Source organism: Sus scrofa, unplaced genomic scaffold (genome assembly GCF_000003025.6).
Source record: "Sus scrofa isolate TJ Tabasco breed Duroc unplaced genomic scaffold, Sscrofa11.1 Contig920, whole genome shotgun sequence".
Lineage (NCBI taxonomy): Eukaryota > Metazoa > Chordata > Mammalia > Artiodactyla > Suidae > Sus > Sus scrofa.
Window position 1 is genome coordinate 11971 of NW_018085350.1, and position 27814 is coordinate 39784.

A 27814-nucleotide genomic window follows, 5' to 3' on the forward strand; every position below is an offset into this window, starting at 1 on the left:
GAGTAAAATGGAATCCTAAAATAAATAAATACGAAACATTCATATCAACATTAAACCATTTTATTTATATTATTTCTAAAAGGACTGAGACATTTAAGCGGTATAAAATATTAACTAGATACGTTTTTACATTTTTAAATAGCAATCTTCAAACGAAAAACGGCAGGTTGAATACATACATTTCCTGCTGCTGTCTCACAAAATTACCCAAAAACTTAAAGGAAACATTAAAAAGGAATGATTCCATAAGGACAAAGATAATGGATAAAAGGGTAACAATGACAGTCATATTTTGCAATCAAAAGTATACTAAAAGGAAAAATCGTAAACTCATGTACCAATTCTGAAAATGTCTAGTGAGGGGACAGTGCCAACAGGTAGTCCAAAGCCGCATGCTCTTGTAACGCAGAAGTATTCAAGAACTGGAAGCACTGTATACATTTGAAAATGAGGCTCACACTGTAGCTGAAAGTCAGACTGGTTGTACCTTTTGAGGAGAAACCTTTTTTCCCGTATTTCCTTGCAATCCTCAGAAGAGCAGAATAATATTTTGGTCTCCTGGGGGTTCCTGGACCAAGGGTCCTGCCTGGGGAACTGAGGCAAGCTAGCTCAGAGGACTAACCTGAGAGGGTCTGCCTTATGTAAGGTGTAGGCAGAAGCCTGATTTCTAGGCCTGTGCCCCACCCCCTCTCGTCCTGGCAGATGTTCCAGGTTCAGGTCCCTCCTCAGCTCCACACACAACAGCCAGGAGTCGAGCTCTCCAGGGGGGGGGGGGGCACAGTCCCCTGCCAGCAGACAGTCACCCTCAGTCAAAATGGGCAGGGGGACTCCTTACACCTCCGTCACATTTATAAAATAAGAGTTACATTTTGTGCTTCCAGCAGAAGCTCCAGGCCCTCGGAAAGGCTGCCTGGGACAGCATTTGAGCCTCTTCTTCACACAGGCATTACTGAACTATACAGCTAATTTCTAGTCTATAGCATTTATACCTAACCACCTCAGTGAACCAAGCTTGAAGGAATTTAAAAGGCAATTTAGCTTAAACACAAAAATAACTATTTTATCTGGTTGGAAATGTTTAAGGATGTTTTTCTTTTCACTTCGACACACGCACTCATGCTTCTCCCAAAGAGGATGGGCGTGGCAGCCAGGCTCTTGGGCCTGGGGTACGTGGTTTTGGAAAAAAGGAAGAAGAAAGGAAGGGGCGGGGGGAGTAAGATACGGTTTTAAAATGTTGCTTATTACTTAAACGCTTTCTAACTTATACGGTGGGTGATCTATCCTACCATGAGGTTAGGCAGATGGGCAAAGAAAAAAAGTGGCCCCATCCACCTAGGCCGCCAGCCCTGAAGGTCAAAACACCAACTGAAAAGTCAAGACGCAGCGCGCGCATGCACACACGCACATGCACACACACACACAAACACAGGAGAAAAGACTCAGGACTTGGAGCCATCAAGTGGTGCTACTTTCCACATTCAAATAGCGAGGCCCCAGAAACTTAAACAGTTCCGTCCAGCATTACCAACGTGCCGCCACTCATACAATTCAATTATTCCATCAATCTCGACTCTAAGAGCAATGGACATGAGCATCCGATAAAGTAATACAGAATAAGGCTTAAACATGTGATCCCGGGGAGGCAGACAAGTCCAGTGAGGCCAACAGGGAAGGTGGACAAGGAGGCAGCTGAAAGCAGTGGTGGGCATCCTGCCTGTTCCAAGAGCTTCCCTCTCCCAGAGTGACAGGTCACCCCTCCATCTGCCAGGCTAACAGTCCTGAGCCACCAAGCTCGTGGGGGCCAAACTGGCAGAGAGGGTTGGCGATGAAACAGAGGCTCCGACTTGAGGAGCAGCACCCACTGGGGTATCCAAGGCAAAGCTAGACTCAGGATCATTTCAAAAGGAATTGATCCTGCAAGCAGTCGGTGACAGACAAAGCAGCAGGAATGGAGACACTGAGTCCTCTAATGGGACAAGATGGGGAGACGCACCTTGCATAGCCAAGCCAAGCAAGGTAAAGCTATAGGGATAAGCGCTTCCCCCAAGCCCATCAAATGCATATCAGAGATGCAAGGGGTGAGGTCTCTACCTGCCACTCTCCAGCAGAGCTGACTCTCAGGGAAACGCTGGCAAGGGAGCTGCCTCACTAAGCGTATATACCACGCGAGCCTCAGGGAAGGAAGCGGGCGATATGTTCAGCCGTTTCTTCAGTTCTCGCCAGCCTCACCAGTGCAACTGTTCAAGTAAGGTCACAGGCTTCGGCCCGGCCACCCTTCCTGCCTTCCCATCCCCCCAGAGGCCTGGGCCTTCTGCTTCCTGCAAGACAGGGAACAGCCTCTGCACCTGCCACTCCCCCCGCCCCCCGACTCATGGCTGAAGCCAGACTGGTTCAGAGATCTCTGCTTTATGGAACGAGAAGGTGAGAGGCTCTTTCTGGCAGGTGCCAAGGTCTAGTTGTTGGCAGGAGGGGTAAGGAGGAGTGGGGGGTGGGTAAGGGCCAGGGGCTACTTCTTGCTAGTGTGCTGCCTCCGGGCCTGTAGCTGTTGCCAAGCCCCTGGGGGCTTGGGTCCCGCACCAATGGAAAAGGAAGGTCCTTTTCTAACAAAGCCCTGGATGGGTGTTGAGGACGCCCCAAAGGAGAGGCTGCTGCCTGATGTGCCCACCCCAGGGCCAGGGGTGCTCTGACCAAAGGTGGGCTTGGAGGCGCCTCCAAACACAGGTTGGCTCTCTGCAGTGCAGGCCACATTGAGGCCAAAGGATGTGTTCTGGCTGGGTGCACCCAGGCTCTTCTGACTCAAGCCTCCCACAAAAGGAGTCGTGCTGCCAGCGGTCCCACTCTGTCCTGCTCCGGAGCCAAAGGCTCCTGAGGCAGAGCTGGTGCCTGGCGAAGCCACACTGAGCCCAAAGCCTCTGCTGCCAGAGGGTGGGGCTGCCCATCCCCCAAATGTGAAGGGAGATGGTGTCGTGCTACTGGAGCGACTGGCCCCACTGCCGGTGGTCTGGGCTGTAGCTCCAAAGCCAGAGGTGGTGGCTGCACCAAAGGAGAAAACGGCTGTGGTGCTGCCAAAGGCTGGCTGGGGGCCGGCAAGGGTGCCCGAGGCAGAGGCTGTGGCTTTCAGGCCACCAAGAGTGGACTGTGTGGTGCTGCCAAAGGCTGGCTGGGCTGTGGCTGGAGTGGCAGTCGGGGCGGGGGCTGCAGAGTTTCCCAACGTGAAGGAGCTGCACAAGCTGGGGACAAGGGATGGCTTGGCAGCCCACTGCTGCTGCCCATCAGTGGCCCCAAACCTGGGCTGGGCGTTGGATCCTGGCTTGGCACTTGAGCCAAAGGGAACGCTGATGGCTGGGCGGGGGTGCTACTGAATGTCAGCGTGGCCTGGCTGGTGGTGGCTGGGGCAGAGGCTGGAAGGCTGCTGCCCAAATCACTAAAGCCAGCAGTGCTAGCGCTGCTGCTGCTGCTGCTGCTGCTGCTGCTGGCCACTGCCTGAGGGGCACCGGGAAGGGACTGGCCAAAGCTGGTGACTGCTCTTGAAGGAGGCATGGTGGGAGGCTTACCAAGCTGGACTATGGAGCTGGAACCCACAGCTGGGTTTGTGAAGCTGCCACCAGAGGCAGAGGGAGTCCCAAAGAGGACGGGCTGGGAGGTGGAAGCGGTGGTGCTAGTCACGCGGCTCAGGGTGCTGGTCATGCTGCTCACACGGAAGCTGAACACGGGCTTCAGAGCAGAGTCTACGGAGGTGCCAGCTGTGGTCGCAGCAGCCACTGCAGAGGTGGCACGGGTCTGGCCAGGGAAGAGAGGGGCGCTCATAGCACCGGCTGGAGGAGCTGCCTGCTTGAAGAAGGGAGTTACTATGGGCACGGATGCAGGGGCCTCCCTGGTGTGAAAGCCAGGTTTAAAAGTGCGGGACGGGCTGCGGGTACTTGCGGGGAGGGCTGAGCTGGAAGATGTGGTGGCTGGGACCTTGGAAGGGCTAGAGGGCAAGGGGCCCGCGTTCTTGCTTTTAGGAGGGGGCCAAAAAATGGGATCGAGCACGGGAGATGGTGAAGACACAGCAGGAGCTGCAGAGGCAGGAGGCTTAGCAGGTGAGGTGCCCAGCATTCCACAAGGAATGTTCTGCTTGGGAGGGGAGGGGGGGCCGACAAGGCTTGGGAGTTGGCAGACGTCTCAGCCTGAGGGGCTGGAAGTGACTTGGTGTCAGTGACTGGTCCTGTGGAAGAAGCGGGGGTAAGGGTGCCGCCACAGAAAACGGCTGTAGGTTTGCAGTCCGAGGAGGTGCCCGCAAGAGGCCCTGACTGTGAAGAGCCAAGAGGGGCCAGAGGGCTGGGTGTCTTCGGAGGCGAATGGGCCACAGGGCTTGCCATGCCAGCAGACTTGGGGGGCGATGGTAGGCCTGGGGAATCCTGCTGCTTCTTCAAGCTCTTCAACAGTGGGCTAGGGCTTGGGGCTGGGAGGGAGGTTTCGGTGGCAGGAGTCCCAGCAGTAGGCAGGCTGAAAGAGACCGGAGGCTGACTGGTAGGTGGGTTCTCAGGGACAGCGCTCAAGGCAGTATCAGTCTTATCCTCCAAGATCTTGCTGAACCATTGTGACAAAGCTTTCTTTTCCAAGTCTAAGTCTTCCGCAGTGACTGAATACCCAAGCTGGGGAGGTGGAGGCAAGGTCAGCTGCTCCCCTCGCCAGGACCGCAGCAGCTGCACCTTCCGCTTACGCGGCCCTGAGCTGCCAGGTGTTGGTGGAGAACTCCACGAGTCCTGTTTCTCCCTTGTGGGTGTATCGGCAACTTCTGCTCCCTGGGACTCCTTGTCTGTTGTGAATGCAGTTGAAGAAGCAGAATGATGAGAAAGTTCCTCTTCTCTTATTCCCTTTGCTGGCCTCGCTAGAGCCTGGGAGCAGGACGAAGCTGGCCTGGAGAAGGGGGATGACCTAGGACCACTCCTCTTCCGCAGCTGAGAGAGACCTCCAGTAGAACTGTAAGAACTGGTGATGGCATTGCGCCTGGAGATGGGCACGCCGCCTGAGTACGTGCTGGTCAAGGAGCTCAGAGAAGAGGTGCGTGACCTCTTATTTAAGTGGGCATCTGAGCTCTGGGGGCTGAGACCTCTCTTCAGAGACCCAGGCTTAGGCACAAAAGAGGCAGGGATTCCATTGGCCGCCAGCGGCTCAAATGCTGAATGTCCACGTCCACTGCTGTCCTGGCGCCTTCTCTTTTCTTCGGGGCCATCAGCCAGTATTTGGTCTTCCTCCTTCGCCGTCCTTTTCTTCCTCGCTCTGAGGGCACTCAGCACAGTCTCCTTTGCACATGGGTCTGGGGCACTAGCTGATGGGGAGGACACGGTTGAGCTGCTACTCTGCTCTGATAGCGGGGGACGAATCCGCTTGCTATCCGGAGGAGCAATCCTCACTCTCACTGGGCTGCACACCACTTTGGAATTGCGAGCAGAGAGCACAGTCTTCCTGTGACAACTATTCCAGCACACCGTGGGAAGGACCCCCAGCGAGGCATAGTGGGCCTGCTGGATTGGGTATCTCCTTCGAGGTGTTATTACAAACCGATGTGCTACAGGGCCACAACCCCGGAGGGCCGTCCTCCTAGAGGGTCGGGGAAGAGGAGTGGGTAGGGAGGGGTGAGTATGAACCCTGGGGTATGGCCTGATGGAGCTGGCGGCATGGGGCGGGTGGGCGGGCGGCGGCCAGGCCTCTCCCGCAGGTCCCTGGCCTCCGAGGTGGAGGCAGGCTGCGGGGGGGCGGGCTTGCCTAGGTAGTTGCCCATGAGGAACAGATGAGCGCGGGTCCAAGTCCTTGGAAGAGGCGCGGAGGCTCTAGGAGACTTCCGTTTACTGCTGACTACGCCGGAGGCAAGGTGAGCAGTGTTCCATGGCAGCGCGCCTTCCGAACCAGCGAGGTTCGGAAGGCGCGTGAACCTCGGGGCTCGCGGCGCAGGCCCCACCAGACCGCGGTCGCCCCCACAGCTAGCCAGGCCAGCGTAACCGCCACCCCCGCGGGCACCAAGTACAGCACGAGGCCCAGCAGCCACAGGCCCAGCAGCGCTGCCCCTGCCCCTGGCAGCACCAGCCCACAGACCCAAGGTCCCTAACACTGGCTATCAACCTCCGCTCCACAGGTTGCCTCCTGCAGTCACCGCAGCTGCTGCAGACACCGCGACTAAGCAAGCAAGGGTAGCCCCAGAATAAATAATAATAACAAACAGTCAAAAATAAAACCCCCAAAACAAATGTGCATGCGCCAGATATACTTGAGTGAAAATAATCACATAGGTAAGATACAGACACATATACCTATATCATAAAAATGCTTGGAGAATGTCAACTTTAGGATAATGCTACACAGGCAGGGGATGAGGCTATCAATGAAGACAAAAGGGGAACCTCAGTGGGATGTACTGTACTTGATTTTACAACACTTTCCAAATCTGAAATAGACCTAAGTAACATGTTAAGACATGTTAAACATAATCTCCATATGATGAATGATTCATCGTCTTTGTATTTTTATCTACGGTTGAAATAATGAGAAAGTGGAGAAACATGTACTACATGTCTGTATGTTAACATGTTTAGAGGATTCAGAAAAGAACACAAATAAAACACTATCTTTACATAGATAGACAGGTAAATAGTCTAATATATTCGACCAAAATAATAGTCTTTGGTGCCCCACAGTTTTAAAACTTCCAAAGGACCGATTACTTGTTCCCTCATATGACTACATGACTTGTAATCATTCAGATGATTCCATCTGAATGGTTAAAAAGAAACCAAATGAGGTCATCTCATTCGAATGTAAATTAGTACAGCCATGGTGGGAACCAGCATGGAGATTCCTCAAAAAGTTAAAGGAAAAAAAAAAATACCATAGGATACAGCAATTTCAAACTGAAGGACATGAAATCGGTACTTCAAAATGATATCTGCACTCCCATGTTCACTGCAGGAACATTCACCATAACCAATATAAGAAAACCAGGTAAGTGCCCAACAACAGATGAATGGATAACAAGTGTGTGTGTGTGTGTGTGTGTGCGTGTGTGTGTGTGTGTGTGTGTGTGTGTGTGTGTGTTATCCAGCCTTAAATGCCCAAGAGATCCGGCCACTTGCAGCAAAACAGATGAACCTGGAAGACCTGCTAAATCACATAAACCAAACACAAAAAGATAGAATGACCTCACTCATTTATAGGATCTAAAAGTTGAATACATAGAAGCAAAGACTAGAACAGAGCTCACCAGGGGCAGAGAGGTGGGAGAAATGAGCATATGTTGGCCAAAGGACACACACTGCACCTATGTAGGAAAAATTAAGCTCGAGCGCCAAAGCAGAGTATGGTAACTATAAATTAGACCAAATGGTCCTAACAGGCGTACATAGCTATTTCTACGCAACAGAACAACAAACACTCTTCTCAAGTGCACAGAGCACATTCTTTAGGATAGATCATATCATGAGCCACATCATGTTAAAACAAACTTTCACAAATTTTAAAAGATTTAAAACTATAGCAACTTGTTCACCCATGGTGGATAAGGCACTAAAAAACAACAAGAGGAATGCTGGAAAGTTTACAAACATACAGAAAATAAATAACACATCTCGGAACTACCTTTGGGTCAAAGAAGAAATCCAAAGATTTACAACAAAATAATCTCCAAACAAATGAAAACAGAAACACAATATACCAAAACATAGAGGATGCTACAAAAGCAGTTCCTACAAGAAATTTTATATTGATGCGAGCAAATGCTAAGAAAAAACATCTTGGGGTTCCCGTCATGGAACAGTGGATACAAATCCGACTAGGAACCATGAAGTTGCAGGTTCGATCCCTGGCCTCACTCGGTGGGTTAAGGATCCCATGTTGCCGTGAGCCATGGCATAGGTCACAGATATGGCTCGGATCTGGCATTGCTTTGGCTGTGGTGTAGGCTGGCAGCTATAGCTCCGACTAGCCCCCTAGCCTGGGAGACTCCATATGCTGAGGGGGTGGCGCTACAATGTTTTGTTTTGTTTTGTTTTGTTTTTTTATCTAAGAAAGAAGAAAGAAAAAAATCTCAATTAAATACCTGAACACTTCAATTCTTTGAAGTTGCTTTCAAGGAATCAGAAACAGGAACAAGCTAAGCCCAAGCTTAGAAAGGAAGGAAGGAAATATAAAACATCAACATGGGAAAAAAATGAAATAGAACAAGACAGCCATAACCAACCAACCAATCAAACAACAACAACAACAACACCAACAACAAAAGCAATAAAAGAACTGCTTGGAAAGATAAATATAATGACAAAACTTGATCTCACATATGGCACAAATGAACCTATATATTAAAGAGAAACACTCTCACAGACACTTGGAACAGACTTGTGGTTGCCAAGGGGGTTGTGGGGAGGGAGTGGAATACTTGGGGAGTTTGGGGTTGGGAAATGCAAACTACTACATTTAGAATGGATAAGCAATGAGGTCCTATGGATAGCACAGGGAATTATATCCAGTCTCTTGGGATAGAACATGATGGAAGAGAGTATGAGAAAAAGAATGCATATGTGTATATATGTGTATGGGTGTGTGTGTGTATACACTATGCTGTATAGAAAAAACTGACACAATGTTATAAATCAACTATGATTTTAAAAAAACTTTAGACTAAGAAAAAGAGAGAAAATTCAAAAAAATTAGAAATGAAAGAGGAGACGCTAGAGAAAAACATATGCTAAAGACATAGTGCACTATAGGCAAAAAAGACATTTAGAAGTAGTCTTTAGAGAAAATCTTCCCGATCCTTGTGAAAAGTGTTGCTACCACTTTTGTTAGACACACCTCCCACCTTAACCCACTCCAAACCAGCTCCATGGTCCTGCCTAAGGCGTTGATACTATTTGGAAGTGACCATGGAAAAATCAATGTCCATGAATGTGGTCAAAAATCAGTAAGAAAGAACTGAGTTGAAAATAAAACATTTGACAAAATCGAACACTGATTTATGATGAAAATTCTCCATAAACTAAACCTAGAGATATGAAAATATGTGGAACAGAATATGGGAAAGCTACAGTTAAAATCATATTTAATGATGAGAGGCCAAATACTTTATCCTTAAGATCAGGAAAACGACCTTACCAATCTTACGACTTCCACTCAGCATTGTACTCGAGCATCTCGCAGGACAACATGTTAAGGGGAAAATTAATAAATGGAACATTAACTAGGAAAGAATAAAATCTGCCTTTATCCCCAGATTGTATGACTTTATAGAAGAACACGAAGGAGATCTATTTAACCCATTCTAATCTATTCCATAATGGTTGGGGCAGGGCTTCTGATCATGAAACACTTTTGTGTGTGTGTGTGTGTGTGTGTGCGTGTGTGTGTGTGTGTGTGTGTGTGTGTGTGTGTGTTATCCAGCCTTAAATGCCCAAGAGATCCGGCCACTTGCAGCAAAACAGATGAACCTGGAAGACCTGCTAAATCACATAAACCAAACACAAAAAGATAGAATGACCTCACTCATTTATAGGATTTAAAAGTTGAATACATAGAAGCAAAGACTAGAACAGAGCTCACCAGGGGCAGAGAGGTGGGAGAAATGAGCATATGTTGGCCAAAGGACACACACTGCACCTATGTAGGAAAAATTAAGCTCGAGCGCCAAAGCAGAGTATGGTAACTATAAATTAGACCAAATGGTCCTAACAGGCGTACATAGCTATTTCTACGCAACAGAACAACAAACACTCTTCTCAAGTGCACAGAGCACATTCTTTAGGATAGATCATATCATGAGCCACATCATGTTAAACTTTCACAAATTTTAAAAGATTTAAAACTATAGCAACTTGTTCACCCATGATGGATAAGACACTAAAAAACAACAAGAGGAATGCTGGAAAGTTTACAAACATACAGAAACTAAACAACACAACTCGGAACTACCAATGGGTCAAATAAGAAATCCAAAGATTTACAACAAAATAACCTGTTGTAACCTGTTGTTCATTTAAACAAATGAAAACAGAAACGCAATATACCAAAACAGAGAGGATGCTACAAAAGCAGTTCCTACAAGGAATTTTATATTGATACAAGCAAATGTTAAGAAGAAAACATCTTGGGTTCCCGTCATGGAACAGTGGATACCAAACCGACTAGGAACCATGAGGTTGCAGGTTCGATCCCTGGCCTCGCTCAGTGGGTTAAGGATCCCATGGTGCCCTGAGCCATGGCATAGGTCACAGATATGGCTCGGATCTGGCATTGCGTTTGCTGTGGTGTAGGCTGGCAGCTATAGCTCCGACTGGACCCCTAGCCTGGGAGACTCCATATGCTGAGGGGGTGGCCCTAAAAAGTTTTGTTTTGTTTTGCTTTGTTTTTTTATGTAAGAAAGAAGAAGGAAAGAAAAAAATCTCCATTAAATACCTGAACATTTCAATTCTTTGAAGTTGCTTTCAAGGAATCAGAAACAGGAACAAGCTAAGCCCAAGCTTAGAAAGGAAGGAAGGAAATATAAAACATCAACATGGGAAAAAATGAAATAGAACGAGACGGCCATAACCAACCAACCAGTCAAACAACAACAACAACAACAACAAAAGCAATAAAAGAACTGCTTGGAAAGATAAATATAATGACTACTCCTCTCTCAAATATGGCATGAATGAACCTATATATTAAAGAGAAACACTCTCACAGACACTTGGAGCAGACTTGTGGTTGCCAAGGGGGTTGTGGGGAGGGAGTGGAATACTTGGGGAGTTTGGGGTTGGGAAATGCAAACTACTACATTTAGAATGGATAAGCAATGAGGTCCTATGGATAGCACAGGGAATTATATCCAGTCTCTTGGGATAGAACATGATGGAAGAGAGTATGAGAAAAAGAATGCATATGTGTATATATGTGTATGGGTGTGTGTGTGTATACACTATGCTGTATAGAAAAAACTGACACAATGTTATAAATCAACTATGATTTTAAAAAAACTTTAGACTAAGAAAAAGAGAGAAAATTCAAAAAAATTAGAAATGAAAGAGGAGACGCTAGAGAAAAACATATGCTAAAGACATAGTGCACTATAGGCAAAAAAGACATTTAGAAGTAGTCTTTAGAGAAAATCTTCCCGATCCTTGTGAAAAGTGTTGCTACCACTTTTGTTAGACACACCTCCCACCTTAACCCACTCCAAACCAGCTCCATGGTCCTGCCTAAGGCGCTGATACTATTTGGAAGTGACCATGAAAAAATCAATGTCCATGAATATGGTCAAAATTCAGTAAGAAAGGACTGAGTTGAAAATAAAACATTTGACAAAATCGAGCACTGATTTATGATGAAAATCCTGCATAAACTAAACCTAGAGATATGAAAATATGTGGAACAGAATATGGGAAAGCTAGAGTTAAAATCATATTTAATGATGAGAGGCCAAATACTTTTTCCTTAAGATCAGGAAAAAGACCTTACCACTCTTACCACTTCCACTCAGCATTGTACTGGAGCATCTCGCAGGGCAACATGTTAAGGGGAAAATTAATAAATGGAACATTAACTAGGAAAGAATAAAATCTGCCTTTATCCCCAGATTGTAGGACTTTAAAGAAGAACACGAAGGAGAGCTATTTAACCCATTCTAATCTATTCCATAATGGTTGGGGCAGGGCTTCTGATCATAAAACATTTTGTGTGTGTGTGTGTGTGTGTGTGTGTCTTTTTGCTGTTTCCTGGGCCACTCCCGCGGCATATGGAGGTTCCCAGGCTAGGGGTCAAATTGGACCTGTAGCCTCCGGCCTATGCCAGAGCCATAGCAACGTGGGATCCGAGTCACATCTGCAACCTACACCAAGGCTCACGGCAACGTGGGATCGTTAACCCACTGAGCAAGGGCAGGGACTGAACCCACAACCTCATGGTTCCTAGGCAGATTGGTTAACCACTGCACCACGACGGGAACTCCTGAACATAAACCATTTTCTAAAGGAAAGAACACCTGAGCTTAAGAGTAAACTATACAGACCATTGATTCAGACCTAGAGGATGTTTAAAAGAGAAACTTTTAAGGTAGCAATAAAGGGAACTACTCATTTGGGGGGTTCACTAAAGTAGTCAACTCTTGCGTGTACAGCAGCCTACAAGATGTACATGTCAGTAGCTTGAAGTTCTACACAGACCACTCATCTGGGCTAGTCTTAATAATATGCCCAGCTGTAATAAATCTGCATGATGGCATTTAGGAGTTTCTCAATGAAATTCAAATTTATATATTTCATGAGTCTCCAAAAGCCATCAAAACCATTTAATGAATGGACCACTACGGCCTTGTTGAACTTAGAAGATTTGTGCGTCATGGTTGATGTGAATTAGCCGTGGGTTTTACTTCCATAAGCCACCGCTTCCACCCCTTCATTCTTCTGTATATCATCTGATAGCAACCTTTTTGGCTACTGTACTTGTTTTATCTAAAACAGAGTTAGCAGTTCTCTTGGGGAAAGACTTTATCACTATTCTGATCTTCAAGAATAAAATACACATAGACATTTTCGTTATTTTCAAGAACGACCCAAAAGTTGACTTCTCCGTTGCGTCTTTCTAGGCCTCTGGTCAGAATTAATCTTACTCTTTCCCACATTCATATTTCACAACATTTTCTGAAAAACGGTCTCTTTACCTCTACAGAGTTTGTATCTCATGACTCATCAGGAAAATAGATGTCTTCATTAAGTTGAACTGCAGGGGCATTAGAGACCAGGTTTCAGGTGGATTAACTGTTCAACTCAGTGTTCTCTATAGAGCAAGATCACAAGGGCTCTACATTGATCACTTGCTGTAATACCACAGTGAACTGACCACCAGGGTTCAATTAGGGACTGCCTCACTCTACCTAACAAATCAGGGCTTATAATTTCTAATATACGGCACCACCCTAACAATTCACTGAATGCTTGCTTCTTCAGAGTCAAATGTCAACTGTTTTTGCTAAACTAGTTTAATATATACATATATATTCTTCAAATACAAAGTTATCGATCAGCTAATTTACCTATCTACGATCATTCTTCTCTCCCTTTTGCTCATGTCTTCCCACTGTGAGAGTGTTGGAATAAAGGAAGAAAGCAAGGAAAATGTGGGTGACCTTCGACGACTTATGGCAATCTAGTACATGTCTCTGTATGTATCATAGAAGCAATGAAGCACGGATCTAAAGATAAGTAACCAATCGGTTCTTATAAATCACAAAGATATTAAATGTAAGTGGAATAATTATGTAGATATGATATATAAAGAGCATTGATTTTAATGTTGACAGAGCAAAAATATCCTTTTACTACCTCAGTATGCCTTAATCTAACATATATATTATAGAGGAATATACACTCAATTTAGGAACTTTATAAAATACTGAAAAGTGTAACAGTCACTCGAAATAACCACAGTAAGACAAATCCATAATGATACCACTAAAGGTAACAGCATTAACGAGATGGAGGTGTGGAGGTGTTCGTAAAATTTTTGCAGATTTGATTCTATAAATGGTACTAAGCACTGGAATTCATTCAGGTCTTTTATTTTTTGGCTGTGTATTTACTGGGCTAGTCATTTAACCCCTAACGATTTAGGGCTTAGTTTCTACTGGTAAAATACATGTTTTAAAATGTGGCATGATGTGTAAATCAATGAGGTAATCTGTGTAAAGCTTAGCTTCTATAGCTAGGATAGGGAAAATGGTGAAAGTAGCAAAAATTCTTGTGATGACAAATTCTATCCTAGAGGGGCAAAGCTGGACAAAGTACGTTATAAACAAAACACACAGAATTGTGGCCCTAAGCAAAAAGCAAAGGCACAAATTATCTATATAATAACTACTTTATGCAGTTGAAATCTTTGGAAAGGATTTAGAATCAGTTAAATTATACTGGAAAGTAGGATTGAGCAGTGGAAAAAAAAAAAAGCGCTTTAGCCATTTAGAAAATATTTCTATTCCAAAACCAGACAAAGATAACACCAAAAAAGATAATTATCGGCCAATATCTTTGATGGACATAGATGCAAAAATTCTCAGCAAAATCTTAGCCAACCAAATCCAACAACACATCCAAAAAAGTATGCACCATGACCAGCAGGGTACATCCCAGGTTCACAAGGATGGTTCAACATACGCAAATCAATCAACGTCATACACCACATTAACAAACGATGTCAAAAATCATCTCAATAGATGCAGAAAAAGCATTTGACAAAGTCCAACATCCATTCATCATCAAGACCCTCACCAAAGTGGGTATAGAGGGAATATTCCTGAACATAATCAAACCCATTTATGACAACCCCACAGCAAATATAATACTCAATGGGGAAAAGCCGAAAGCCTTCTCACTCAAATCTGCAACAAGACACGGATGCCCACTCTCACCACTGCGACTCAACACAGTTTTGGAAGTCCTAGCCACAGCAATTAGACAAACAAAAGAAATAAAAGGCATCCATATAGGAAGAGAAGAGATCAAACTGTCACTGGATGCAGACGACATGATACTATACATAGAAAACCCTAAGGACTCAACCCAGAAACTACTTGCACTGATAAAGAAATTCAGCAAAGTGGCAGGATATAAGATTAACCTTCAGAAATCAGCCACCTTTCCGTATACCAGCAATGAAATATTAGAAAAGGAATACAGGAATACAAAAATACAATACCTTTTAAAATTGCACCTCACAAAATCAAATACCTCGGAATACACCTGACTAAAGAGGTAAAGGACCTATATGCCAAGACCTATAAAACTTCAATCAACGAAATCAAACAAGACGTAAAGAAATGGAAAGATATTCCATGTTCATGGACTGGAAAAATCAATATTGTAAAAATGGCCATGCTACCCAAAGCAATCTACAGATTCAATGCTATCCCTATCAAATTACCCATGACATTTTTCACAGAACTACAACAAACAATCCAAACATTTAGATGGAACCACAAAAGACCCAGAATCGCCAAAGCAATCCTGAGAAACAAAAACCAAGCGGGAGGCATACCATTCCCAGACTTCAAGAAATATTACAAAGCCACAGTCAGCAAAACAGTGTGGTACTGGTGTCAAAACAGACAGACAGACCAAGGGGACAGAAAAGAGAACCCGGAAATAAACCCTGACACCTATGGTCAATTAAGCTTTGGCAAGGGAGGCAAGAACATAAAATGGGAAAAAGAAAGTCTATTCAGCAAGCATGGCTGGGAAACCTGGACACCTGCATGCAAAGCAATCAAACTAGAACACACCCTGCACAAAAATAAACCCCAAATGGCTGAAAGACTTAAATATAAGACAGGACACCATCAAACTCCTAGAAGAGAACACAGGCAAAACACTCTCTGTCATCAACATCATGAATATTTTCTCAGGTCAATCTCCCAAAGCAATAGAAATAAAAGCAAAGGTAAACCCATGGACCTCTTCAAACTGAAAAGCTTTTGCACAGCAAAGGAAACCCAAAAGAAAACAAAAAGACAACTTACAGAATGGGAGAAAATACTTTCAAATGATGCATCCGACAAGGGCTTATTCTCTGGAATATATAAGCAGCTTATACAACTCAACAGCAAAAAAGCCAATCAATCAATGGAAAAATGGGCAAAAGACCTGAATAGACATTTCTCCAAGGAAGATATACAGATGGCCAGCAAACACATGAAAAAATGCTCCACATCGCTGACTGTAAGAGAAATGCAAATCAAAACTACCATGAGATACCACCTCACACCAGTCACAATGGCCCTCATTCATAAGCCCACAAATAACAAGTGCTGGAGGGGGTGTGGACAAAAGGGAACCCGCCTGCACTGTTGGTGGGAATGTGAACTGGTACAGCCACTATGGAGAACAGTTTGGAGATACCTTGGAAATCTATACACAGAACTTCCATACGACCCCGCAATCCCACTCTTGGGCATATATCTGGACAAAACTCTTCTTAAGAGAGACACATGCACCCGCATGTTCATTGCAGCACTATTCACAATAGCCGGGACATGGAAACAACCCAAATGTCCATCAACAGATGAATGGACTCGGAAGATGTGGTATATATGCACAATGGAACACTACTCCGCCAAAAAAAAAAAGAATGACATAATGCCATTTGCAGCAACATGGATGGAACTAGAGACTCTTATAGTGAAATGAGCCAGAAAGACAAAGACAAATACCATATGATAGCACTCATAACTGGAATCTAATATCCACCACAAATGAACATCTCCACCGAAAAGAAAATCATGGACTTGGAGAATAGACATGTGGCTGCCTGAAGGAGAGGGAGGGAGTGGGAGGCATCGGGAGCTTGGGAGTATCAGACACTACTTAGAATAGAGTTACAAGGTGACCCTGCTGAGCAGCATTGAGAACTATGTCTAGATACTCATATTGCAACAGAACATAGGGTGGGAAAAAACGTACACATGTAAGAATAACTTGATCCCCATGCTGTACTGCAGGAAAAAAATAAAAAAAGAAGAAAATCTTTCAAAAATGTTCATTCTAAACTTCCTTTTGCAAGAAGGGACATGCAACACAACTATAGTTTCTTACTCTGTTTTTTACTGTTAATTTTTTTTTTTTTCTTGGTCTGTTTCTGGCTGCCCCCGCACCATATGGCAGTTCCCAGGCCAGGGACTGAATCCAATCCCTATCAGCAACCTACACCACAGCTATAGCAATGTTGGATCCTTAAACCCCTGCACTGCACCAGGAATTGAACTGGCCATGGCACAGACACAAGCTGGATCACTGACCCACTGCGCCACCACAGGGACTCTCCATTGCTTAGTTTGAAAGGCTGTAAAAATTCCTAGGATCACTCTTCTGTAAACCCAAAACAGTTGGATAGGAACTTCATCTTGCACTCTGCTGAACATCAGAGATGCAAGTGGTGAGGGCTCTACCGGCGAACCTCCAGCCGCAAATAGGCAAAAATGACCCCATCTACAAAACAGAAACAGATCGGGCACGTGGAGAACAGACTTGTGGATGCTGCTGGGGACAGAGGAGGGAGTGGCTGGATGGGGAGTGTGGGGTTGGAGTATACAAACTATGAAGTTTGGAGTGGATAAGTACTGGGGTCCGACTGTACAGCACAGGGAACTCTGTCCTGTCTCTTGCGTTACAACATGATGGAATATAACATGAAAATAGAAGGAATATATATATATATATATATATATATATATTCACACACACACACATATACACAACTGGGTCACTTTGTTCAACAACAACTTCTTAAATATAACATGCTAAGTATTTGGACAGCTGTTCCCCTATTAACCTCAGGTGACTAACCACTCACCACTGTGGAGAGCATCACTGATGCTACCAATTTTATTAACCTGCTTGAATTCCTGCCAGTTTTCTGTGTTTTCTCCTATGTAAAAATTATCCTTAAGTACTCTTCTGTAATCTGAATGCGATCATCCATATACATGCTGCTGACTGAAGAAATGTTTTCATATCGAGATACGAGGACGTCATCCTGGATTTCACCTGATTTGGCCTGAACTTTACACTAACTAGAACACTCTTTCCCATGACCTGCCAAACATCCTTAGTACACCTGCTTTAACCACTAAAGGAAATAATGCACTAAGAACATCAAGATGGGGAGTTCCTGGAGTGGCACAGCGGAAACAAATCCAACTAGGCCCGTGAGGTTGTGGCTTCACTCCCTGGCCTCGCTCAGTGGCTTCAGGATCTGGTGGTGCTGTGAGCTGTGGTGTAGGTCACAGACACGGCTTGGATCTGGCGTTGCTGGGGCTGTGGTGTAGGCTGGCAGCTGTAGCTCCAATTGGACCCCTAGCCTGGGAACCTCCATATGCAGTGGGTGTGGCCCTAAAAAGACAAAAGACAAAGACAAAAAAAAAAAAATAGAATTGCGAGATGGAGCAACTGATTCAGGCATTCAAAGTGGAAACAGGTAGCCATTGTGGAGGTTGTTTCAGTCTTGTTCCTGCATCAAGGAGAGCTTTACTTTTCTGAACTACCTCAAACTCAAGAGTATCACCAGCCATTTGCAAAACACTCTCTTCTACCACCTGCCAGCTGCAACTTTATGCTCTCTCTCTAAAGCCTATCAGTGTAACTATTCAAACATTTCGGACCCCAACCAATCCTCACTTAAAAAGGGCCCTTACTTCTTGCCTGTTCCAATCCTAACGCTTGACAGACAGCTTATGTACCTTTGCCATCTTTGCCTGCATAGGCCTCCCACATTCTGTAGTTCAGTGGAAACACAATTCCAATGCTTATTGAAGCTCTCTCTCCTAGGCTACAGTCTTCAGTGTACTTCAGATAAAGCTCTCGTCTATTCCTATCACTGACTGGACACTGATGGTCTGTGTTGACAGCACTAACCTGAGAAAACACCCTTCCAGACTCATTTCCCACTGGAAGCTTTCGATGAAGCCCCAGACTAAGTTACACACGTTTTACTAATATCCTCATAATTGAATATGCATATCTGACTGTAATTATCGGACATTCAACTATGACAGACCGAGCTTGTCTTTATCTAAATTTTTACTCTTATTTGAATACCCTAGGAGACATTTGGCACTTATGACGTGACCTTAATGTTTGTATGTGATCCTTAATACTCTCCGCTTTAAAACTGTATTATTTCTTAGAGAGAACCAAGGCTAGACATATACAACCTTTTCGTATAATTTTCTTTCATCTGCTAGATTGGGCTCTGGAAGGGAGATAATTTAGGTATTCCTAAGGAGGTTGGTTGGAAATCCTGTATTCCTTCACTTTGAAGAAGGTATTACAAAGGAATTGCAGTACTCTTCCAGGGCCTGAGAAACTAACAACTTAGCCCATCCAATTATACTCAGTACCATCCTCTTCATTGCTCACTAGATCATGTTGCTGAGGTTGAAGCATGCCTTAACCCTAAAGCAAACTGACCAATAAAAACATGCTTTCTATTAATGCTGAAGGCACAGGACCTTCAGTCTATAAGAAGCTACGCCGTGAAGCTGCACTAACAGACCATGCTAACGGCCAGACAAGCCTCCTTTTCCTCTTAAATTGGTGGCTGTGTGTTAGTTAAATAACTACCTAGAGTATTTCTCTTTATGCTTAACATCTACTGAATATAGACTTAAGTAACTCCATTATTGCTATTACTCATCAGTGAAGCTGGAAAATGCCAACAGAATGTGGATAAGATGCTGAAAAAAGGACTCTGTTTTAAAACACAAGAAAATGATATGTCAGTTCCATTGTTCTTGAGGAACTTACCAGAAAACATAATATTCAATGTGAAGTAACACACAGCCAGTTTCAAAGACATGTGCTTTTGCACATAGAATTTCACTATATCTACGTCCTACAGAGTTCTCTCAATTTTCAAATTTCTGTCAAAGTACGTGAAAGCCAAAGAAAATGTTCATGATTTTCTCAACAAGCCACGTTACAAATGCAGTGACAGAGGCCAAGTGATTAGAGATTACACTTAACTGAAGAATTTGTTAAAATATAATGTCTGGGGAGAACCTTTTTTGTTTGTCTGTTTGGTTGGTTTGGTTTTAGGGCTGCACCTGCTGCTTACGGAAGTTCCCAGGCCACGAACTTCCCAGCTACAGCTGCCGGCCCCTACCACAGTGGCTTCCGGCCTACACCACAGCACTTGCTGGTCCACACCACAGCCACAGCAGTGTAGGATCTGAGCCATGTCTGCAGCCTACACCACAGCTTGCGGCAACGCCAGATCCTCAGCCCACCCAGCGAGGCCAGGGATCAATGTCCTCTTGGGTACCGGTCGGGTTCATTACTGCTGAGCCACAAGGGGAACTCCCTGGTTAGACCCTTTGTGCCATTTATGCCAGATGAATTGCCTACCTTGGCATGAAACATCAACAGCTATGGCCACAGGCTCATTTGACAACCACTCTGTGTAACTTATGTTTTATGAACATGTACAATGAATAGACATGAACAACTTCTCTTAGTCAAGAACTATGAAATCTCTATCATTGTAGTGAAAAGCAGTGAACAATCTATAATTGTTCCTGACTTCACTGTTACTTCATCTTTGTAAGACCAGACAGGACCTGTCATTCGTATAAAGGGCAGCTTTTATGTTACTAGAAAATTACTAATTTGGTAACATAGGTGTACATTTTGAAGGACATGTATTTCTTTTCAATTTGTGTTTGGCTTAAATCTAAAATCGCCCAGCCATGGTTCAGGACAGCCCCAGAGAAGTTCAGACCTAAAACATGTACTATCAACTCATATTCCAGTGTCTGAGTTCAAAGTTCACAGTTTAATATGGGTTCCCAAATTTTAAAGAACTTCATCGGGGAGAAAAGAAGGTTAGAAGAAGTTATTGGAGGAAGACCTAAAAGTCTGTATAGTGGTTCAGCCCCATTGTATCTGCATTGCAGCACCACAAAAAACAAAGAGGCACAGAAGTGACATGGTCCTCTCATTACACTGAATATAAGCTAGTGATTGATACCATGAACACAGGAGCAAACAAATGACAAAGTATGAATTAAAACATGGGTTCCAGCCATCCCATAGCCAGCAATCTCTTTGCCACATGGGATTCTATAAAATTGCATAGCACATATTGAATGTAAGGGCCTAATCATGTGCCTTGTACTATTTAGGATACTGGTCACTAACTTCAACAGAGGCTCAACAGAAATCTGAGCTGGCGAGGCATTCCAGAAAGGTAAGATGACAAGATCCCAAAAGGCACAGCTTCTTTTGAGAATTCTATCTCCAAAAATGAACAAATGCACATTTCAGAAGTAACATTATGGAGAGGTCACCCCTCAGTTCTCTTCATTTAAAAAATTAATACAGAATAAGAAAGAAGAGTAAATTCAGAGGGAGGTCAGAAATAACGGCAAGGAAAGAAACTAATAAACAGAGTGATTAAATGAATCCATAATGAAATATAAAGTTAATAAACCATCACTGATGTTTGCGTTGAAGATAGTGATATGGAGGATTTCCCATCGTGGCTCAGTGGTTAAGGAATCCGACAAGGAAGCATGAGGTTGCGGGTTTGATCTCTGGCCTTGCTCAGTGAGTTAAGGATCCAGCATTGCTGTGAGCTGTGGTGTAGGCCGCAGACTCGGCTTGGATCTGGCAGTTCCTGTGGCTCTGGCAGAGGATGGCGGCTACAGGTCCAACAAGCCCCCTAGACTGGGAACACCATATGCCACAGGAGGAGATCTGGAAGCAGCAAAAAGAAAAAAAAAAAAAAAAAAAAAAGAGTAAAATGGAATCCTAAAATAAATAAATACGAAACATTCATATCAACATTAAACCATTTTATTTATATTATTTCTAAAAGGACTGAGACATTTAAGCGGTATAAAATATTAACTAGATACGTTTGTTACATTTTTAAATAGCAGTCTTCAAACGAAAAACGGCAGGTTGAATACATACATTTACTGCTGCTGTCTCACAAAATTACCCAAAAACTTAAAGGAAACATTAAAAAGGAATGATTCCATAAGGACAAAGATAATGGATAAAAGGGTAACAATGACAGTCATATTTTGCAATCAAAAGTATACTAAAAGGAAAAATTGTAAACTCATGTACCAATTCTGAAAATGTCTAGTAGGGGGGACAGTGCCAACAGGTAGTCCAAAGCCGCATGCTCTTGTAACGCAGAAGTATTCAAGAACTGGAAGCACTGTATACATTTGAAAATGAGGCTCACACTGTAGCTGAAAGTCAGACTGGTTGTACCTTTTGAGGAGAAACCTTTTTTCCCGTATTTCCTTGCAATCCTCAGAAGAGCAGAATAATATTTTGGTCTCCTGGGGGTTCCTGGCCAAGGGTCCTGCCTGGGGAACTGAGGCAAGCTAGCTCAGAGGACTAACCTGAGAGGGTCTGCCTTATGTAAGGTATAGGCAGAAGCCTGATTTCTAGGCCTGTGCCCCACCCCCCTCTCGTCCTGGCAGATGTTCCAGGTTCAGGTCCCTCCTCAGCTCCACACACAACAGCCAGGAGTCGAGCTCTCCAGGGGGGTGGGGGGCACAGTCCCCTGCCAGCAGACAGTCACCCTCAGTCAAAAAGGGCAGGGGGACTCCTTACACCTCCGTCACATTTATAAAATAAGAGTTACATTTTGTGCTTCCAGCAGAAGCTCCAGGCCCTCGGAAAGGCTGCCTGGGACAGCATTTGAGCCTCTTCTTCACACAGGCATTACTGAACTATACAGCTAATTTCTAGTCTATAGCATTTATACCTAACCACCTCAGTGAACCAAGCTTGAAGGAATTTAAAAGGCAATTTAGCTTAAACACAAAAATAACTATTTTATCTGGTTGGAAATGTTTAAGGATGTTTTTCTTTTCACTTCGACACACGCACTCATGCTTCTCCCAAAGAGGATAGGCGTGGCAGCCAGGCTCTTGGGCCTGGGGTACGTGGTTTCGGAAAAAAGGAAGAAGAAAGGAAGGGGCGGGGGGAGTAAGATACGGTTTTAAAATGTTGCTTATTACTTAAACGCTTTCTAACTTATACGATGGGTGATCTAGCCTGCCGTGAGGTTAGGTAGATGGGCAAAGAAAAAAAGTGGCCCCATCCACCTAGGCCGCCAGCCCTGAAGATCAAAACACCAACTGAAAAGTCAAGACTCAGCACTTGGAGCCATCAAGTGGTGCTACTTTCCACATTCAAATAGCGAGGCCCCAGAAACTTAAACAGTTCCGTCCAGCATTACCAACGTGCCGCCACTCATACAATTCAATTATTCCATCAATCTCGACTCTAAGAGCAATGGACATGAGCATCCGATAAAGTAATACAGAATAAGGCTTAAACATGTGATCCCGGGGAGGTAGATAAGTCCAGTGAGGCCAACAGGGAAGGTGGACAAGGAGGCAGCTGAAAGCAGTGGTGGGCATCCTGCCTGTTCCAAGAGCTTCCCTCTCCCAGAGTGACAGGTCACCCCTCCATCTGCCAGGCTAACAGTCCTGAGCCACCAAGCTCGTGGGGGCCAAACTGGCAGAGAGGGTTGGCGATGAAACAGAGGCTCCGACTTGAGGAGCAGCACCCACTGGGGTATCCAAGGCAAAGCTAGACTCAGGATCATTTCAAAAGGAATTGATCCTGCAAGCAGTCGGTGACGGACGAAGCAGCAGGAATGGAGACCCTGAGTCCTCTAATGGGACAAGATGGGGAGACGCACCTTTCATAGCCAAGCCAAGCAAGGTAAAGCTATAGGGATAAGCGCTTCCCCCAAGCCCATCAAATGCATATCAGAGATGCAAGGGGTGAGGTCTCTACCTCCCACTCTCCAGCAGAGCTGGCTCTCAGGGAAACGCTGGCAAGGGAGCTGCCTCACTAAGCATATATACCACGCGAGCCTCAGGGAAGGAAGCAGGCGATATGTTCAGCCGTTTCTTCAGTTCTCGCCAGCCTCACCAGCGCAACTGTTCAAGTAAGGTCACAGGCTTCGGCCCGGCCACCCTTCCTGCCTTCCCATCCCCCCAGAGGCCTGGGCCTTCTGCTTCCTGCAAGACACGGAGCAGCCTCTGCACCTGCCACTCCCCCCCGCCCCTGACTCATGGCTGAAGCCAGACTGGTTCAGAGATCTCAGCTTCATGGAACTAGAAGGTGAGAGGCTCTTTCTGGCAGGTGCCAAGGTCCAGTTGTTGGCAGGAGGGGTGAGGGGGAGTGGGGGGGGGGGTTAGGGCCAGGGGCTACTTCTTGCTAGTGTGCTGCCTCCGGGCCTGTAGCTGTTGCCAAGCCCCTGGGGGCTTGGGTCCCGCACCAATGGAAAAGGAAGGTCCTTTTCTAACAAAGCCCTGGATGGGTGTTGAGGACGCCCCAAAGGAGAGGCTGCTGCCTGATGTGCCCACCCCAGGGCCAGGGGTGCTCTGACCAAAGGTGGGCGTGGAGGCGCCTCCAAACACAGGTTGGCTCTCTGCAGTGCAGGCCACATTGAGGCCAAAGGATGTGTTCTGGCTGGGTGCACCCAGGCTCTTCTGACTCAAGCCTCCCACAAAAGGAGTCGTGCTGCCAGCGGTCCCACTCTGTCCTGCTCCGGAGCCAAAGGCTCCTGAGGCAGAGCTGGTGCCTGGCGAAGCCACACTGAGCCCAAAGCCTCTGCTGCCAGAGGGTGGGGCTGCCCATCCCCCAAATGTGAAGGGAGATGGTGTCGTGCTACTGGAGCGACTGGCCCCACTGCCGGTGGTCTGGGCTGTAGCTCCAAAGCCAGAGGTGGTGGCTGCACCAAAGGAGAAAACGGCTGTGGTGCTGCCAAAGGCTGGCTGGGGGCCGGCAAGGGTGCCCGAGGCAGAGGCTGTGGCTTTCAGGCCACCAAGAGTGGACTGTGTGGTGCTGCCAAAGGCTGGCTGGGCTGTGGCTGGAGTGGCAGTCGGGGCGGGGGCTGCAGAGTTTCCCAACGTGAAGGAGCTGCACAAGCTGGGGACAAGGGATGGCTTGGCAGCCCACTGCTGCTGCCCATCAGTGGCCCCAAACCTGGGCTGGGCGTTGGATCCTGGCTTGGCACTGAGCCAAAGGGAACGCTGATGGCTGGGCGGGGGGTGCTACTGAATGTCAGCGTGGCCTGGCTGGTGGTGGCTGGGGCAGAGGCTGGAAGGCTGCTGCCCAAATCACTAAAGCCAGCAGTGCTAGCGCTGCTGCTGCTGCTGCTGCTGCTGCTGGCCACTGCCTGAGGGGCACCGGGAAGGGACTGGCCAAAGCTGGTGACTGCTCTTGAAGGAGGCATGGTGGGAGGCTTACCAAGCTGGACTATGGAGCTGGAACCCACAGCTGGGTTTGTGAAGCTGCCACCAGAGGCAGAGGGAGTCCCAAAGAGGACGGGCTGGGAGGTGGAAGCGGTGGTGCTAGTCACGCTGCTCAGGGTGCTGGTCATGCTGCTCACACGGAAGCTGAACACGGGCTTCAGAGCAGAGTCTACGGAGGTGCCAGCTGTGGTCGCAGCAGCCACTGCAGAGGTGGCACGGGTCTGGCCAGGGAAGAGAGGGGCGCTCATAGCACCGGCTGGAGGAGCTGCCTGCTTGAAGAAGGGAGTTACTATGGGCACGGATGCAGGGGCCTCCCTGGTGTGAAAGCCAGGTTTAAAAGTGCGGGACGGGCTGCGGGTACTTGCGGGGAGGGCTGAGCTGGAAGATGTGGTGGCTGGGACCTTGGAAGGGCTAGAGGGCAAGGGGCCCTCGTTCTTGCTTTTAGGAGGGGGCCAAAAAATGGGATCGAGCACGGGAGATGGTGAAGACACAGCAGGAGCTGCAGAGGCAGGAGGCTTAGCAGGTGAGGTGCCCAGCATTCCACAAGGAATGTTCTGCTTGGGAGGGGGAGGGGGGCCGACAAGGCTTGGGAGTTGGCAGACGTCTCAGCCTCAGGGGCTGGAGGTGACTTGGTGTCAGTGACTGGTCCTGTGGAAGAAGCGGGGGTAAGGGTGCCGCCACAGAAAACGGCTGTAGGTTTGCAGTCCGAGGAGGTGCCCGCAAGAGGCCTGACTGTGAAGAGCCAAGAGGGGCCAGAGGGCTGGGTGTCTTCGGAGGCGAATGGGCCACAGGGCTTGCCATGCCAGCAGACTTGGGGGGCGATGGTAGGCCTGGGGAATCCTGCTGCTTCTTCAAGCTCTTCAACAGTGGGCTAGGGCTTGGGGCTGGAGGGAGGTTTCGGTGGCAGGAGTCCCAGCAGTAGGCAGGCTGAGAGAGACCGGAGGCTGACTGGTAGGTGGGTTCTCAGGGACAGCGCTCAAGGCAGTATCAGTCTTATCCTCCAAGATCTCGCTGAACCATTGTGACAAAGCTTTCTTTCCAAGTCTAAGTCTTCCGCAGTGACTGAATACCCAAGCTGGGGAGGTGGAGGCAAGGTCAGCTGCTCCCCTCGCCAGGACCGCAGCAGCTGTACCTTCCGCTTACGCGGCCCTGAGCTGCCAGGTGTTGGTGGAGAACTCCACGAGTCCTGTTTCTCCCTTGTGGGTGTATCGGCAACTTCTGCTCCCTGGGACTCCTTGTCTGTTGTGAATGCAGTTGAAGAAGCCGAATGATGAGAAAGTTCCTCTTCTCTTATTTCCTTTGCTGGCCTCGCTAGAGCCTGAGAGCAGGACGAAGCTGGCCTGGAGAAGGGGGATGACCTAGGACCACTCCTCTTCCGCAGCTGAGAGAGACCTCCAGTAGAACTGTAAGAACTGGTGATGGCATTGCGCCTGGAGATGGGCACGCCGCCTGAGTACGTGCTGGTCAAGGAGCTCAGAGAAGAGGTGCGTGACCTCTTATTTAAGTGGGCATCTGAGCTCTGGGGACTGAGACCTCTCTTCAGAGACCCAGGCTTAGGCACAAAAGAGGCAGGGATTCCACTGGCCGCCAGCGGCTCAAATGCTGAATGTCCACGTCCACTGCTGTCCTGGCGCCTTCTCTTTTCTTCGGGGCCATCAGCCAGTATTTGGTCTTCCTCCTTCACCGTCCTTTCTTCCTCGCTCTGAGGGCACTCAGCACAGTCTCCTTTGCACATGGGTCTGGGGCACTAGCTGATGGGGAGGACACGGTTGAGCTGCTACTCTGCTCTGATAGCGGGGGACGAATCCACTTGCTATCCGGAGGAGCAATCCTCACTCTCACTGGGCTGCACACCACTTTGGAATTGCGAGCAGAGAGCACAGTCTTCCTGTGACAACTATTCCAGCACACTGTGGGAAGGACCCCCAGCGAGGCATAGTGGGCCTGCTGGATTGGGTATCTCCTTCGAGGTGTTATTACAAACCGATGTGCTACAGGGCCACAACCCCGGAGGGCCGTCCTCCTAGAGGTCGGGGAAGAGGAGTGGGTAGGGAGGGGTGAGTATGAACCCCGGGGTATGGCCTGATGGAGCTGGTGGCGTGGGCGAGTGGGCGGGCGGCGGCCAGGCCTCTCCCGCAGGTCCCTGGCCTCCGAGGTGGAGGCAGGCTGCGGGGGGGCGGGCTTGCCTAGGTAGTTGCCCATGAGGAACAGATGAGCGCGGGTCCAAGTCCTTGGAAGAGGCGCGGAGGCTCTAGGAGACTTCCGTTTACTGCTGACTACGCCGGAGGCAAGGTGAGCAGTGTTCCATGGCAGCGCGCCTTCCGAACCAGCGAGGTTCGGAAGGCGCGTGAACCTCGGGGGGCTCGCGGCGCAGGCCCCACCAGACCGCGGTCGCCCCCACAGCTAGCCAGGCCAGCGTAACCGCCACCCCCGCGGGCACCAAGTACAGCACAAGGCCCTGCAGCCACAGGCCCAGCAGCGCTGCCCCTGCCCCTGGAAGCACCAGCCCACAGACCCAAGGTCCCTAACACTGGCTATCAACCTCCGCTCCACAGGTTGCCTCCTGCAGTCACCGCAGCTGCTGCAGACACCGCGACTCCGCAAGCAAGGGTAGCCCCAGAATAAATAATAATAACAAACAGTCATAAATAAAACCCCCAAAACAAATGTGCATGCGCCAGATATACTTGAGTGAAAATAATCACATAGGTAAGATACAGACACATATACCTATATCATAAAAATGCTTGGAGAATGTCAACTTTAGGATAATGTACACAGGCAGGGGATGAGGCTATCAATGAAGACAAAAGGGGAACCTCAGTGGGATGTACTGTACTTGATTTTACAACACTTTCCAAATCTGAAATAGACCTAAGTAACATGTTAAGACATGTTAAACATAATCTCCATATGATGAATGATTCATCATCTTTGTATTTTTATCTACGGTTGAAATAATGAGAAAGTGGAGAAACATGTACTACATGTCTGTATGTTAAAATGTTTAGAGGATTCAGAAAAGAA

The 27814-nt window shown here is 46.9% G+C and overlaps 1 protein-coding gene and 1 pseudogene across 1 annotated transcript; both read right to left on the reverse strand.

Moving 5' to 3' along the window:
* Positions 1–2504: 2504 nt before the first annotated feature.
* LOC100515272 (nuclear envelope pore membrane protein POM 121C-like) lies at positions 2505–22858 on the reverse strand. Its single transcript, XM_021082464.1, is given in 7 exon segments — positions 2505–3351; positions 3354–4103; positions 4106–5642; positions 5645–5782; positions 5785–6056; positions 21973–22074; positions 22756–22858. Coding segments are annotated over 7 exon segments (3747 nt in total). The 3' UTR covers positions 2505–2506.
* An 878-nt stretch (positions 22859–23736) lies between these two features.
* On the reverse strand, positions 23737–27280 carry LOC110259157 (annotated as a pseudogene).
* Between the last annotated feature and the right edge of the window lie 534 nt (positions 27281–27814).